Source organism: Apodemus sylvaticus, chromosome 5 (genome assembly GCF_947179515.1).
Source record: "Apodemus sylvaticus chromosome 5, mApoSyl1.1, whole genome shotgun sequence".
In the NCBI taxonomy this organism is placed as follows: domain Eukaryota; kingdom Metazoa; phylum Chordata; class Mammalia; order Rodentia; family Muridae; genus Apodemus; species Apodemus sylvaticus.
Genome location: NC_067476.1, coordinates 111,593,468 through 111,610,241, shown reverse-complemented (window position 1 = coordinate 111,610,241; position 16,774 = coordinate 111,593,468). Strand labels below are relative to the sequence as shown.

Below are 16,774 nucleotides of genomic sequence, written 5' to 3'. Positions count from 1 at the left end.
AGCACATTACTGGAGGGTTGAGTGGGTAAAAATAAGGCAAGCAATAGCTTCAAATAGAGCAGAAACTAATGTTGCAAACCAGCAGTGCCAGTCAGAGGGAGCTACAACCAGCGGTATTGCCTGTCTAAAATACAGTGTCATGTGCCTTAAACCAAATGCAACAGGTAGAACCCAATTCAGTATTCCGAAAGGACTGATCTTCCTCACAGGTTATTAGCACTGACAGTAACGGCAGGAGTGTGGGAACTCTGTGGAGTTATTCTGAAGTTCTTTAGGCTTTTTGGTCCTTATTCTGCACTTGTCAATCAACCACCCTTGCACTGGTCCCACTTAGGGAGTCTGAGCTCATATTCTGCAGTCCACACGCCCGCACCACTCACTGTGTTCAGGAATGATTAGTGTTACTGGGTCACTGAAGGGCCCAATGCCCCCTTTAGTGATGGCCGCGATCCTCACTGTGCAGGTGGCATTGTGGATTTGGACAGGAATCTGAGCCCAGCTGCCATTCTGGCTGACTTCTTCAGAAAGCTCTTTCTGGAAATAGAGAAGATAAAAGGAAATGAAACACTGAGACGTGGTGGGAGGGTGGCTCACTAGACAGCTACCCACACTGCCCACAGTTCCCTCTGAGGGAAGCCACCCATTCTCCATGCACAGAGGTCATGTTTCCACCAAGTTCCTTCTTCACAGGGCAACTGCCAGTGACTCTATGGGGTGGGTCACGGGGTTGGGGGTGGGGGAGGCTGCATTCTCAAGCTTTCAGAAACTAAGATCCGAAAGGCATGGCACTTAAAGTTAGTTCTAGAAACTTCTGGAACAGAGGAAACATGTAGTAGATGCTTCTAGATCAGTGGTTCTCAACCGTCCTAATGCTGTGACCCTTTAATACAGTTTCTCATGTGGTGGTGACCCCTAACCAGAAAATTATCTCATCATTACTTTATAACTATAACTTTGCTCTTGTTATAAATCATAGTATAAATATCTGAGATGTGGGATATCTGATGTGTAACTCCCCAAAAGGGGTTGTGACCCATGGGCTGAGACCCACGGTTTCAGGTGTTACGAGCAGGACTGAACTCTTGAGACCCCATATGCAAATGCTTACTCTTGGCACAAAGCCACAGACTCACACTGGACCTCGGCACTGTGCACCTGTCAACCACTCTTGGTTTAGCCCAACTTCTCTTCCCTGAAGTCCTGGGGATTCTGACTGAACGAATGCTTTCGGCAGACAGATGGGAGAACAGAGAACATTCCCCCCCTTGTGCTTCACAAATGGACAATTTGTGTGATTTTTAAAAATATTTCTAGATTTGTTAATTTTATGTGCATGAGTATTTTGCCTGCATGTATGTCTGTGCACCACATGCAAGCCTGTACTGCTGATGCCAGAAGAGAGGGTTGGATCCTTGGAACAATTAGACAGGTGTGAGACACTATGTGGGTGCTGGGAATTGAACCCGGGTCCTCTGTAAGGGCAGCCAGTGCTCTTAACTGCACAGTCATCTCTCCAGTCCCAATCTGTGCATTTTTCGGGGCCCGGGGTTACGTTTACTGCTGGTGTTTTAAAGCTGTTGCCATGCAACAGCGAGCCATTGAGACCCAGGGAGAGACACAACCGTAGCACACTGTCACATTCCTCGGGCTTTCCAGACCTGCACGGTCACTGCACTCTCTCTTGTAGGAAATGTATTTGGACCTGGATTTTTTTTACTTTTGTTACTTTTTTATTTTTAGATCATAATATAATTACATCATTTCTGCCTTCCCCTTCCTCCCTTTAAGGACTCCCATATATCCCTCGGGTTGCCTTCAAACTCATGGCTGCTTTATACATGTATTTACATTCATATCCCTAACTATAACCTGTTCAGGCTATAGAATCTTGCCTGCATGTGTGTTTTCAGGGTCAAACAAAGGTGATAGCAATAGACACGCCAAAGTGAATGGGAGAACAAGCGAGGCCCCATCCCTACACAAAGAACCAAAAGCATAAGGAATGCTGAGATTGGGAGAGACACGGACTGGCAATCCAATATGGACTCAGCTTTCCGAAGTGACAACTGTGGGGTTCTCAGCCTGACATGCAGCTCCAGAGACCTGTCTTCACCTCTGGATGGTGGAAATTTGATTTCAGACAGAAATCACAGGCCATCTCTGGACTAAAGGCGTAGTTGGTGGTAACTTCATCTTGGGTTCACTAGGTCTCAATCCAGTCAATTCTAGAAATGGGTGCAGGGCAGAGCTAGGCCAGCCTCAAGGACAGTATGAGGTTTGGTCTGTTGCTATGCACTGCACTGCAAAATTCTGTACCTGAAGGTACAGGTAAGAGAATTCTCACATTTACCAGGTTTTGTTGTGCAAAGCTTGTTCCTTAATTTAATTTAATACTATTGGTTAAATGAAAACGGCTACAGCTAATTACTGGAGGGATTAGAGGTAGGTGGGTTTTGAGTTAATTGGTTGGGGGTGGCAGAGAGGGCGAGGAGGAGAAGGGACAGAGAGAGGAGGAAGGAGAAGCGGCCTTGAGAGGAGATGAACCGTGATCTTATGATCAGGAGAAACAAAGTATTTGGGGTACACAGCTGGAGACATAGCCAGGCCAGCAGTTAGAACAGTAGATTAGGAGTTACCCCCCGCCCCCAGTAATTGTCAATAATTGTCAAGCTAAAATAATAGCCACAGTCTGAGTCTCACTCATTTCTAAGCTAGAGGGGGATAAGTATTGGTTTAACTACAGGCCAGTCATTCATAACTGAGGCCTTCCAGTTCGACCTTCTGGCCTTCCGGAGCTGCTTCCAAATCTAAACTGGAAGTGACCTTTAATCAAGGGAGGCAAAGAAAGAAAGGGGGGAGGGATACTCTGTCTCCCTCTCTTTTGCCCCAAGCTCTGAGCTCAAGATATTTGCCAAAGATTTCTGTTGTTGTTAAACAAACAAATGAAAAGTTAGCTATGGTGGGGGTTGTATATCCTGGGTTGATCCTTTTTAGAAAAGAAAGTGTTTTATTTTGTTAGTGGCTTAGTTTGTAATTGTGCATTTAATTTGGGGGTAGATGGTACTGAAAATCATCAGGTAGTGTAACTCCACGGTCCACACCCTGAGTGAGTCTCAGAGACCTGGAGTGACTCGGGCTTCTCACTGAGAAAAGGTATACAGTATAGCTCTCAGCCTGACCACCCTTCAAAGCATGGAACGCATGCTTAATAGTGGACTGGGCCTACTTCTGGCTATATACTGTTCTTTTCTCCAAGGTCTCAATGGTGATACATCATTTATAAGAGAAATTACTTATAAGTTAAAAGAAAACACCCAACTAGAAAAAGAAAGACAAGCATAATCAATATAAATCCTAACAGAAATGAACTTTTTGGAAGTGTGGTGAGGGTGGAGAATAAATGTAACAGTACATTTGTCCCTTGGGGTCTGTACAGGGTTGGTTCCCCACACAAAAATGGCTGGGTGTATGCTCAGTAGGGGGTGCATACTTAGATGAAGGGATGCTTTGGGTGGGTTTCCATCCGCAGTACACATACGCAGACGCAGTATTCACATCATTTCCCCCATTCCCTCTCAAATTCATACACACACACATATAAATACACTCTGCTGAGTCCATGTAGTATAGCTCATGTGTATATTGATTTAAGGCTGACCACCCAGGATTGGATAACCTATCATGGACCCTCCCAGGAGAAAACGAATTCTCCCTCTCTCAGCCGCCATTATTGATTATAGCTCTTCATCTAGGAGTGGGGCCTTTTGAGATTTCCCAACTCAAGTTGGCATGTGTAAATTCTTTGATAACTTATAATGACTGATAAGTGTTAATAGCTGCTGTATTACATTGTTTTTAACAATGTGGCTATACAGTATTGCTAGTGTTGTTAGACTGTTTAAGGGCTAATGATTTGAACCTTTTATAATTTTTTTGTCCTGTGGATCAATGCCAGGATCTTGTACATGATGAACGTGTTTTCTAGCACCAAATACGTTCCTGGCCTCAAGAGAACAAAAACTCAGGGCTGGTGATTCACATACATAATCTCAGCAAGCAGACGGCAGAGCTGGAGGGATGCTAACATTTCCAGGCCAGCCAGGGCCGGCCATTTAGTCAGGTCCTGTCTCAAAGAAAGCAAAATGAATAGTGAGATAGAGTCTGAACTGTCTGACTGAACACTCGCTATGTAGACCAGGCTGGTCTTGAACTGATGGCAGTTTTCATAACCATGGTTCCTCAGTGCTAGCATTACAGTCCAACCACGCCTAGCTCGGAAGACTAAATGCTTACTGAGAGGCATGCTTTATTTTCTGAACAGTTTCAGTCTGTGATTAATTGAATCCGCAGACGAACAAATCACAGACATGGAAGACCAGCTACGGTTACGATGCCTACGTACCTGGGTCCTATAACTGATTAGGAAAAACAGAGAAATTATTTTTCATTTCCACCTTCTATTCCCCAGAGTTAATATAAATAAAGAGCTAACCCGGGGAAAGTGCATGGAACAGGGTCTAGCCTGGTAAATGTGACACTGTAAATAACTGTCACTGCTCTGACTCTCAGAGAATAACAATGTTGCCAGGGCAACTGGTAGCAGTTGGGAAACAGGTCATTGGGATAATTCCCATCTTAGGGGTGGAAGTATACATCATTAACATGATGATCAGAAAGCTATCTGGTAGACATTTTAGAGGAGATTTAATAATTTTCTCTATACATACCCTTAAATGGTAATATAGCTTAAAAAGCATTCACACCTTAAAAGCTGGGCACCATGGTGGGTATCTGTAATCGCAGCTGCTCAGAAGGCTGCCAGTATAATAACATGGGAAAAGCCTCACAAAGTGCACGGTTCTCAGCAGCCATGACGGGGGTGGAGGGTGGGGGGTGGTGAGGGTGGGAGGGGTGGGGGGTGCATCCTCTTCTGTCCTCTTCCTCAAGCGCCCACACACGAGGCACACATTCACACAGACGCACACCCACACGCATTCTTTTAAAAAAAAAAAAAACCTCAAAACATGAAAATAGCAATGTTGTAGTTCATGCCTGTGATCCCAACACCAAGAAGCAGATGCAAGAACTCTGTGAATTTGAATCCAGTCTGGTCTACCCAGTGAAGTCCAGGCCAGCCAGGGAAACTGTTTCAAAAAAGCGATACTAAGCAACAAACAAAGGAAGTGATGTAATATAGTCTTGTTTGGATGTGCTCATACCCATAGTCTCAAGCCCTTCTTTTAATTCTGACTTTGGACACTGTGAAATCGATTTAAGACTGGACCACTAAATATCTACCATACATATCCTGTCTTGAGGTTGTCAGGATGCAGAGCAGAACCATTTCCCAGCATGCAATGGTTTGTCCATGAAATGTGTGCCATGGGCCAACTGCCAACTATTTCTTGTTTAGTGAGCTTTCATTGTTCACCAACATAAGGACTTGAAATATCTACTAACATTTTATTTCAGGAAATAAAATCTACTTCATGTGACTTTTAAATGCAATTTCCCATAATTATTTTTAAAAGTGGTGTTATAATCTTTTGGGGACAAGAAAGTAACATCTTTTGAAAGAATTTCTCTTTTCCTTATGGGTGTGGCTCAGGGCTAGACAGGGCAACTATGGTATTTTGTTTTATTATTATCAAATGACTTTAACAAATATTGTATAAGAATTACACCCTGTAACCGATAACTGCATCTAAGAACATGGCCTGTTTCCAGTCCCAAAGAGCAATGACTTCAATGAGGAAAGAAGTATGACATAAAACTGTGTCACGTGAAGCAGCAAAGGCCACTTGCTACAGGCGCTCAGGACAGACTCACACCCAGCTGCCTTAACTCCCACCGAGGGCCCACCCGGTGGAGCCGACTGTGAGTCTGCATTAGGAAGCAGCAGAGGTTCTGAGAAGAGCTGGCTTCACAGACAGCCAGGTCCTCGTTCTCATCCCAACCTCCATGTCCAGGTTTTGTGGCTCTGGGCAAGCCACTGGACACCCCTAAGCTTATTTCCTTGGGTGAAAACTGAGGTGACTGTCTTTTTCACAATGTTTATGTAGGAATTAAACAAGTTCCCTATAGAAAACAGTGAGCAGTTTGGCAAATCAATCAATCAATCAGTCAGTCAGTCATCAATCAATCAATGGTGGTTCTTAGATTGTGCTCATCAAGGTGCTGTGCTTCTCTAGGTCTGCCTCCTCTATGGCTGAGGGCCTTCTTCAGCGTCAGTCTCATGGTGACACACAAGCCTTAGAGCACTGGAGGAACTTAAACCGTCCAGCTTCCCAACACAGCGAGCCGCTCAGAGATTACCTTCTTAGCGAGCTTCTCTAATCAAAGTGAACCATCCTTGATTGATTCCTGGGCTTCAGATGTGGCTTAGAACCCGGCCCATATCATGAGAATCTTGTCTATTTTACAGGACTCAAAAGTATGCCCTTCTGTCAGAGGGGGAGGGAGGGAAAAGGAGGGAAGGGGAGGGGAGAGGAGGGGAGGAGAAGGGAGAGGAGGGGAGGAGAAGGGAAGGGGGAGGAGAGGGGAAGGGGAAGGAGAAGGGGAAGGGAGGAGAGGGGAAAGGGAGGGAGGGGAGGGGAGGGGAGAGACAGACACATCTCTCTGGTGCTTTCATGGCCACTTCGAACTCAGGAGGAGGCAGAGGTCTATGTCCAAGGGAATGCTAAGTATGCTCCAACTTTCCTGTGACGTTAAGGAAGTTGGTTCCACATTCTCTCTCTCTCTCTCTCTCTCTCTCTCTCTCTCTCTCTCTCTCTCTCTCTCTCTCTCTCTCTCTCTCTGTGTGTGTGTGTGTGTATGTGTGTGTGTGTGTGAGAGAGAGAATTTGGTAGTTCTGGGGACCAAACCTGGGTCCTGGTACACAGTAGGCAGGCACTCTACCCCAGCCCAATCACATTGTTGCAAGACCACAATAATCTCTGTTGAGACTCCTATCTGATCTACAGTCTCTACCCACAGCAATCACAGACTAAGCTAGCATCAGAGCTATGCTCCCTAAACAATGAGCTCCACAAAGCCCGCACATGTGAAAATGAGCCGCGGCCTGGTGTTTGGGTAATTCAGGGCCAAGGCTTATGTACTGCAGAATATTGAAAAGCCTTGAGCTTTGCTAGATCACACTGTAGGTCTTTAAGAAAGATGTATATCATATAATAACTTTACAATCTTATTTGCTCACTGAGCCCTTGCTTTCATAGATGGTCCACTGACATTTTATGAGAATGGTATACGGTAGAAAACTTTAGTCTACATTTGCCAAAGGCTGTTCCATTCAGAGAAGCATTCTCCTTCTGGTTTAGATGGGGTAGCAGATTCCACACATTGGGTCAAAACATGACAGATGCCTCCAAAGAAAGGGAAAGACTCCGTGTTCAGACAGTGCACAGATAAGCAGGACTCCAGCTGAACACTGGCACTTGTGCCTGCTCACCTCTGGACTTTGAATTCTGAGTCAGAAGGTGAGGAACATTAAGAAAAATAAGGCAAAAAAAAAAAAAAGGCAAAAATCTTTATTGAGGCATAAGAAATATCCAAGCAGCAAAGATGAGAACTTCTTTGCCCAACTGCCCACACGGCTCTCAGTGTACAGGATTCTGAAGGATATGGGAACACAGCACACAGCCAAGCATGCTGGCGTCCTGTGTTGTCCTGGACCAGCGTCATTCACGACATTTCTATCACTACTGGCCTTCATGACAGAAGGGTGGCTTTCACCCATGCCAGAAGCCGAAGGGGATGGCCAGGCATTGGTTGGCTTTTAGAGCAGATGTCTGCCATTGACAGTCACTGGTCACTGCCAGTAAAGAAGCATAAAGTTCCGGCTTGTTTGACATATGATGTAACTGTCACTAAAACAAACCACTTAGAGGCCTCTTTCAAGAAAGTTCTGAAATTACACAAATACAAAACCCTATTTATTACAGCCATCAGTCAGAATTTCAGAAGTGTCCAATTTCCTGCCTTACATAAGAAGAAGTAGCTAAAAGTGCAAATGAAAGTATAGTTGTGCAAAGTATAAAAGTGCAGAGGAAAGCATAGCTGTCTCAGCCTCATGAGATGAAGAGGGTCCTAAAACTGAACCGATACATGCCCAGGTCACTGTAAACATCATTTCAGCCTGGTGGGGTGGGGGAACTCCAGGCCTTCTTCCGGATCCCCTCTTTGGCTCCAGGTTCCGATCACAAGACAAAACCTTAATTGCAGCAGGGAATGTTTTCAAAGTAATGTGACCAACTCCGCCCCGCTATTGTCACAAGGCACCAAGTATAGAGTGGGCGCAATGCAAATGACCTCATGACCGGAAGACTTGACCTCCTCAAGGAGGTAAGATACTGAAAGGTCACAGTCTGAACTGTGCCTACATTGTTCTCACAGCAGAGGGGACAGTCCAAAGGGCAGAGAGAATGTAGGGCAAGGCTGGGGGTGAGTGGCGGTCACTAGGCTCTCGGGCCACTGTCATTCATAAAAGTTTCTCCATGGCTCTTCGGGTGCAGCTCAAGACGTCCCCTTTAGGAAAGAGGGTCTCATCCAAACCAGAAGGAATAGCTCTTTAAACAACACACTGGTTTGCTTTAGAGACAATGGGTCTGCTAGTATTGTCTGCCAACACAGAAAGATGAAATTCCTACTGAACTGGACAATTAGCAAATCTTTCTGACCTACACTAAGCACTCACCACTGTGGAACCCCTACACCATAAGAACTGGCTATTCCCCTAACTCAGTCCAAGGATAAAGACGCTTAACTTTGAGACAGTGTGACAAATGCCTTGGGGACAAGACTAGGGAGTGAGAGGCTTCCCATGTCAGATTGCTAAACACACTTGGTTATCATTCACATGATGTAGAACAATGTGGATATCTAAACCCGAGTATTTTTCTTCTATCACACCACTTACTGTTTCCAGCACCCTGTTTTCTTATAGGAAGAAAAAGGAAGAGAACAAATCCCAATTGTCCCTTTGGAACAAAGCAAATTTTTATAAACCCTGAATGACATGAAGTTGGAAATGACAGCTTAGACCATCCACTTGTAGCTATTCACCCTGTCCCTCTCTCTTGCCAAAAACTTCTGTGATATTCAGAGACATGCAATAATGAGGCTGAACCTGGGATCTACCGGGGTTAAATGGAGGAGGGCTATGGTAACACAAGAGGCACGTTTCCCATAACCAACAGTAAGGGGAGGGAAGGAGACTCAGTCCTGTTAGTGACACCAGCACACCCGCCTTCTCCGCTCTGATTCCTGTTGCCACGAAAAACACTGTGGCCAAAATCAACTTGAGGAGAGGAAAGGGTTTATTTTGGTTTACACTTCCAGTGTAACAAGCCCTCACGGAGGGAGGTCAGGGAAGGAACTGAAGCAGAAACCATGGAGGGTGATGCTTAGGGTCTTATGTTCCTGTAGTTTTCTCATACAGCCTGGGGATAGTGCTGTCCACAGTGGGCTGGGCCCTTCCCCAAAGAGAAGCTTGCTCAATCTTCTCCTCTGGAGGCTGCTTACTCTGCCATTCTCTTTAAGGCTAACAATGTGCCAGGACAATCTTCTTCAGGAAAGAATCTTCAGAAATGTCCACGAGGCTATAAATTGCCAGGATGAAGCTCCTAACTGTAAGCTACGATCACTGGATAGTCCACAGTACCCTTCCTACAACTGCCTAAATTCCCTAAACACAAGACATGACAATACAGATCCTCTTTAAGTGCCTATTTGCTGATAAATTAATGAAAGGGTAAACGAGGTCCTGAGGAAAGCCCCTGAAAGACTCCATGGAATGTTCTAGTTTTTTAGTCATCTCTAATTTTTACTACACCGTGTGTGTGCCACTGAAAGGTGCCCTGCCTCACTCAATCATAACAAATCCCACAAAATGAAAGTTTCTGAAGCACAATGCAATCGGCAGGTCCAAAGGAAATGACTAAGTATGCTTGCAGGGTGCAGACTTACGGAAGTCCCCGCACTCTCCCACACGTGAGATATCCGGTAGCCCACCAGTTCCCCATCCTGCCGCCTAATCGGAGGCTTCGTCCATCTGATATCCAGGTTATTGTTAGATTCGTTTAGAAACACTGTGATGTTTGAAGGCGCCACTGATGGAGCTACAAAAGAAAGAGAGAAAAATGAACAGCTGCAAAGAAAATAAATAACATGCAGTTTCGTTTTCTTCTTGGTTATCGAGTGCTTGGGTTTCAAATATTTTATAAAAGACCTAGACTAATGGTAAATTCCTATCCTTTTTGCAATTAGGGACCACTGGGAGCTAGGTGGTGGCACAAGCCTTTAATCCTGTAATCCCAGATCCCTGGGTTCATTGGTAGAGTGCATTGCCTAGTGAGTCCAAACTTTAATCTCCACTTCAGAGGAGAACAAAAAATTCCATGAGAAGAGGATAGCAGGCAGCATGGCTCAGCCTGAAGAGGTAGGAGGATCTCTGTGAATGTGACGCCACCATGGTCTACAGAGCCAGTTCCAGGACAGCCAGAACTACACAGAGAAGCCCTGTCTTGAAAAACAAAGCAGAACAGTCCCATTGCAAAACCACAGGCATTTTGCGTGCCCGTTTTATGTGGTGATGAGGGTTGAACATACTTTGCATACGCTGGCAAGCACCCTACCAAGTAAGCTACATCCCGGTTGTCATGTAACTTTTTAGAAGGGAGGGTTTGGGGAGGCAAAATCCTTAAGATTCACTTGCTATTTTAATAACATTATAAACACCCTGGGTGTTTATAACTGGGGAAGAAGAAAGCTGGTGCTCATGGGTTCCTCCAGGAGCTACCTAGGCACTGGAAGTGAACAAGGCTGGTCAGAGCTAAGCTCTATGGGTCTGGAATGGGCAGGCAGGGAATGCTGACACGTTCAGAATGAAGCTGCGCTATACAGTCCAGAGGCAGGGTACTGCTCTTGACAGTAAGGGCAGTAATGGCTGGAGTTGGCGAGTCTGAAGTGTTCGTACAGTCATCCCTCAGTATCTTCAGGTACCAGCATTCCCAGGGGCTCGCATATCTGTGTCCTCCCACGTGCTTTAAGTCATCTTTGGATTGTTATAAACAGTACAGTGCCAATGTTATAAAAATATCTGTTATTTGCTGGGCGGCAGTGGTGCACGCCTTTAATCCCAGCACTCGGAAGGTGGGGTGGGGGTGGGAAGTTGTCAGCCACTGAGTGAACAAAAAGCAAGACAAAGCAAAATATTAATTAATATGTGCAAAGAAAAGGAAACTGACAAAAAAGTAGCCAATGGGGGGGGATTTAAATTAGAAATCTGCTGCCAGGCAGTGGTGGCACACGCCTTTAATCCCAGCACTTGGGAGACAGAGGCAGGCAGATTTCTGAGTTCGAGGCCAGCCTGATCTACAGAGTGAGTTCCAGGATAGCCAGGGCTACACAGAGAAACCCTGTCTCAAAAACAAAAAAATTAGAAATATGCTTAGCAAAATAATATTTAATAAAGGAATTGGAAAATAAATGAAGTAAATACTCAAGAAGTTACAGTTTAAAAACAAAAACAAAAACAAAGACTACAAGTCTATTTGAGAAAGCATCATGAATGGAAGCAGAGAAGTCCCCGAAATGTCTCATACAAACTTCAAGAAAACAAAGCGGAAAACATTCAAAGGAAAAATATATGAGGACTTGTCTTTCCAGATTAAAGAGGCCACTAGGTACCCACAGTGATGCCTGACACACATCCTTCATCACAGCCTATCACAGCACCAGGACAAATGAATAATCTAAAAACAAAACAAAAAACAGACAATACAGAAAATCTCCCATAGTAACCAAAACAATAAACACCTCGAAAATAACTAATATTTTGAGGTGTGCAAGTTTTCTATCCTGATAGTCCATATTCAGAAAAATGACTAACCAAGGACAAGACAAGGGCATGGAAGCACCGGCAGACTTCACTCTCCCTGGAAGCGACTCTAGAATGTGCTCAGCCCAGGGAGATGGTTCAGTTCAGCACAGAAGGATGCTCTCTGAAACATAACAGGTAAGATGCTTTCTGTCAAGCCCGATGACCCGAGTTTGACCCTCAAAACCCAGAAAGTGGAAGGAGGGAACTTACTTCCCCAAGCCGTCTTCTTACCTCAGCACACATGCTCTGGCACAGGCCAAACACACACACACACACACACACACACACTGGGGAATAAATCAAGAAAGATAAATGTAGGGCAAGGCAAGAGAGTCCCCATGATGGATCCAAGGAAAGATATGAAAAGAGTGGTGTAAAAGGATCAAAGGCAGTGCCCAGGCATCTGAACGACTGAAGATAGTGTTAGCGTCCATCAATCAGACTGGAAACCTTTATGATTCAAGGTAACTGGCCAGGCCACACAGAATGGTCTTGACTCTACAGTAGTTAATAACTGACCCTATTCTGAGCAATGCTGTAGTCTTACCCAACAACAAGACGAAATAGTTTCTTACCTGTGTGCTAAAATAAAGCTCACTACTTATAGTAAATTCTTCAAACAAGGTTGAATTCTCATAGTACTACCAGTGATAGCCAGGAAAGATTATCCATACTAGGCATCTTAGTTAGGGTCACTATTGCTGTGATGAAACACCATAATCCAAAGAAAGTTGGGGAAGAGTTTATTTAGCTTACAATTTCATATCATAGTCTATCGCTGAAGGAAGTCAGAACAGGAACTCAAGCAGGGAAGGGATCTGGATGCAGGAGCTGATGTAGAAGCTATGAAGGACTGTTGTTTACTGGCTTGCTCAGCCTGCTTTCCTATAGAACCTGGGACCACCAGCCCAGGGATGGTACCACCAACAATGCGCTGGACTCTCCCCCATCGATCACCAATTAAGAAAATGCACTATAGGCTTGTATACAGTGCAATCTTGCAGAGGTATGCTCTCAACTGAGATTCCCTCCTCTCAGATGACTTTAGCATATGTCAAATTGACATCAAACTAGCCAGCACACTAAGAAATCACCACAGATAGATGTTAGAATTATCAAATAATTGCATTAAAACAATTATCATAACTGTATTCTATATGATCATACAGACCAGAGTCTCAATATGAAAGACAAAGACAAGTTAGGGTTAGTAGCAGATTACGTACCAAACAAAGTAAGATTACTGAACCAGAAGAGATAACAATAGAAACTCCCCAAGGGAAAAATGAGGCGAGAAAGGGGGGAGAGATTAGCAGAGCACTACTGCATTATGGGACTTTAAACGGTCTGCTATACACATAGCTGAAGTCCTTAAAAAAGAGGAGAGGTAAAAAGGCCCAAAATATACAAGGCATGGAGATGTGTAGCTCAGTGTAAGAGTGTTCATATAATATGCATGAGGTCCTAGATTTAGTCTCTAGTACTGTGAAGGCAAGACAGTAGGCCAAATATTCCCAAATGTGATACAAACTATAAACACATAAATGCAGGAAGTCTAATGAACTTCAAGAACAAGCAAAATAAATTAAATTGCTCAAAACCAGTGCCTAAGGAGAGAAATGGGACAAAGTACCTCTTACATACAAAGGAACAAAATCAGGTTTCCACCAAAGCAAGAGAGGAAACAGTGGAACATTGTAATACAAAAAAAAGGAAAAGCAAGAACTCAAACCCAACCTTTAAAAAAAAAAAAGAAAGAAAGAAAGAAAGAAAAAGCTCTTTCTGCTGCTGTGATAAACACCACGCTAGAGTAACCTGGCAGAAGGAAGGGTTTGTTCTGTTTTACATTTCCAGGTCACAGGCCAGTTGAGGGACTTCAGACAGGAACCTGCAGCAGAAACCGTGGAAGAACCACTGCCTGCTATTTTGATCTCTGGCTGAAGCAGGAGGGTTTCTAAGAGATCAAGGTCAGCCTGGTTTGCATAGCAAGTTCCAAGTCAGTCAAAACTACACTGGAGACTTTGTCTCAATCAACCTAACTAGGACATCCACTAGACAATCGTCAGGCTAGAATTTAATTTAATGAAAAAGTGACTTTCCCCCTGGGTTGCCAAATAATCATGTGTGCATTGTGCATTGTGTGTTAGTTGAGAATAATACTGGCTTTAAAAATGGTGCTGCTGTCTTCTCACGTCAAAGAAAATGTTACATACACTATATACACACAGTATAGATAAGGTTTTTTGTTTTGTTTCTGATTTTCTTTTCTTTTTTTTTTAACTCAAGCCTCTTTTTTTTGTTTTTTTTTTGTTTGTTTGTTTGTTTGTTTGTTTTTTCGAGACAGGGTTTCTCTGTGTAGCCCTGGCTGTCCTGAAAGTCACTCTGTAGACCAGGCTGGCCTTGAACTCAGAAATTCATCTGCCTCTGCCTCCCAAGTGCTGGGATTAAAGGCGTGCACCACCACCGCCTCTTAAAAGTACTGAGGAACTATTTTCTTTTTCTATTTTATTGACCACTACACTAACATGCAACAAACAAGCAAAGTGCACAGGACACCAGGCTACTAGGAAAGGCTCATTTGATCACAGACCATTGGGAGAGCTGGTCATTGTGACCTGCAGGAATTACCTCCTTCTGTTGTGCTGGCCAGAATCCAAGGGCTTACTGCAGACCAGCCAATCTCGTTCTGACAGGACACAGCGATGCTGTAATTAGCCAGGGCTTGCAGCTGCTGGATTTCATACTGATGTGGCGAAGCAGAGGTAATAAAATTCATGACTGAGCCATTACTCAGCTGGTCAGCTTCCTTGACCTGAATGAAGAGTAGATGTGAAGCAGTATTAGTAAGACACGGGAGATGGAGTGGGGTGTCAGACTCGGGCACGCAGTTGTTGGCTGCACGTAGCCCTTCCTCTGTGCTGGAGGAAGGACCTGCTTCCATTCAGGACACATACAAAATTCCCCACCAGCATTACTTGTGTTACTCATGTCACTCTGGCAACAACTGACGCCTTCAGGAAAATGTCTGTACTGTGGAGTTTCACTGATGCAGGCAACAGACAAACAGTTACTGTGATAATTATATTATTACTATACTAATAATTATAACTCACAGATACTCAAATAGAAAGTAGCCCCACCCCCTTCTCCCAGATCCACTTCAGTTCTTAATCCATTCTCTGTTTCATGGTATCTGGCCCTCTAAATAATTGCCAGATCTCGTTTTAGAAGGTGGATTTCTTGGTTTTCGTTAGCATTGCTATTTTATGATAACATGGAAACCAGGCACCAAGTACCATTCAAGCACATTTTCAGTCCTTCATATTTTTCCTACAAGCTGTATCACTTCACACTTCTGACACAGTACCAACAGCTTTGCTGAGATTTTACTATTCCTGTGCAGTTTATCATGAGTTTAAAAGCTTACAACTTGGGGTTAGAAACATGGCTGAGAGTGAAGAGCACTGGCTACTCTTCCAGAGGACCTAGGTTCGAGCCATCGCATCTCCATGCTTGTGAGCTAGGAGATGTGGGAGCTGGGACACAAGCTTAGGTACTCTGGAAGAGCAGGAAGCATTCTTAATCACTGAGCAATCTCTGCAGTCCCCTTTTAAAGTTTTTTATTAGCATGCTAATTACCCATAATAATGGGTTTCATTATAACATTTTCATACATGTATATAAATGTGTTTTGATTATATTCGATCCCTATTACACTCTCTTGTTCCCTCCACCCTCTTCCTCATCTGGGTCTCTCTTGTAATGTTATTATATATATATATGATGTGTGTGTGTCTATGTATATATACATTTTTTTATTTTATGTGTATGAATGTCTTGCCATGCATGTATGTGCACCATACACCTGCCTGGTGTGGGCGGATGTCAGATTCCATGGAACTGGAGTTCCAGGCAGTTCTGAGACTTCCTGTGGTTGCTGGGCCCTTAACCTGAGTCGTGGCAAAAGTAAATGATGCTCCTAACACTGGAGCCATTCTCCAGCACCATCATAGCCGTGTGTGTGTGTGTGTGTGTGTGTGTGTGTGTGTGTGTGTGTGTGTGTGATGGGTTTCATTAGGATTGTCTGTAGCACAGGTGAGGGGTTATTTACAGAACCATGGGTACCCTACCTGAGGCTACGCTACTGAAAAAAAAGACAAGTCTCTTATCCTCCCCCTGCAATCACCAACTTCCTATGAATCCTCAAGGAGTGAGTCTCCGTGAGCTGCTCCTTGCTGACTACTGTTAACTGCCTATTCACTCTCAGGGAGGAGTAAAGCCATTTGAACATCTATCTCCCTACTCCACGACAGGATGATGATGGGCCCAGTCTTGCCCATGTGACCACAGCAGCAGGATTTGAGAGTGTGATGGTCTTGTCATTCTGGGAAGACAACTGAAGCACATTTTAAACTCCCAGCACTATGCCTTGTTCCTGGTAGAGCCATCTGTGTTAATCAGGGCTGATAAAATAAATATGCATATAGAGATTTATTAGAATGCCTTCCAGGCTGTGGTCCAGCCATGGCTTGTCTTCCAATGGAAAGTCCAAGAGCCCAGTAATTGTTCAGTCCATGAGGCTGGATGCCCCATCTGGTCTTCAGTAGGAAGAATCCCAGGGAAATAGCCTCCATTGCCAGTGAGGAAATGGGTTTTCCAATGAGAGTGAGAGCAGCAGGCAGAGCGAAAGCTTCCGTCTTCCATGTCCTTTATACAGGCTGCCAGCAGAAGGTGTGGCCCAGATTAAAGGTGGATCTTTCAACCTCAAAAGATGTGGATTAAAAGTGGGTCTTCCCACTTCAACTGATTTAATTAAGAAAAAAAAAATCTCTCATATGTACCCAGCCTCTTGGGTTTTAGTTAACTGTAGATCCAGCCAGGTTGACAACCAAGAGT

The 16,774-nt window shown here is 44.2% G+C and overlaps 1 protein-coding gene across 2 annotated transcripts in view; it reads right to left on the bottom strand.

Annotated features, from left to right (window-relative positions):
• The window catches only part of Mertk (MER proto-oncogene, tyrosine kinase), a 104,830-nt gene that overhangs the window by 30,327 nt on the left and 57,729 nt on the right, over nt 1-16,774 (bottom strand). For both annotated transcript variants that reach the window (XM_052183567.1, XM_052183568.1), the window contains exons 7-9: nt 14,507-14,690; nt 9,964-10,115; nt 381-534 (exon numbers count right to left, since the gene is read on the bottom strand). In XM_052183567.1, coding sequence (XP_052039527.1) covers nt 381-534; nt 9,964-10,115; nt 14,507-14,690 — 490 coding nt within the window. The remainder of the gene's footprint in view (nt 1-380; nt 535-9,963; nt 10,116-14,506; nt 14,691-16,774) is intronic.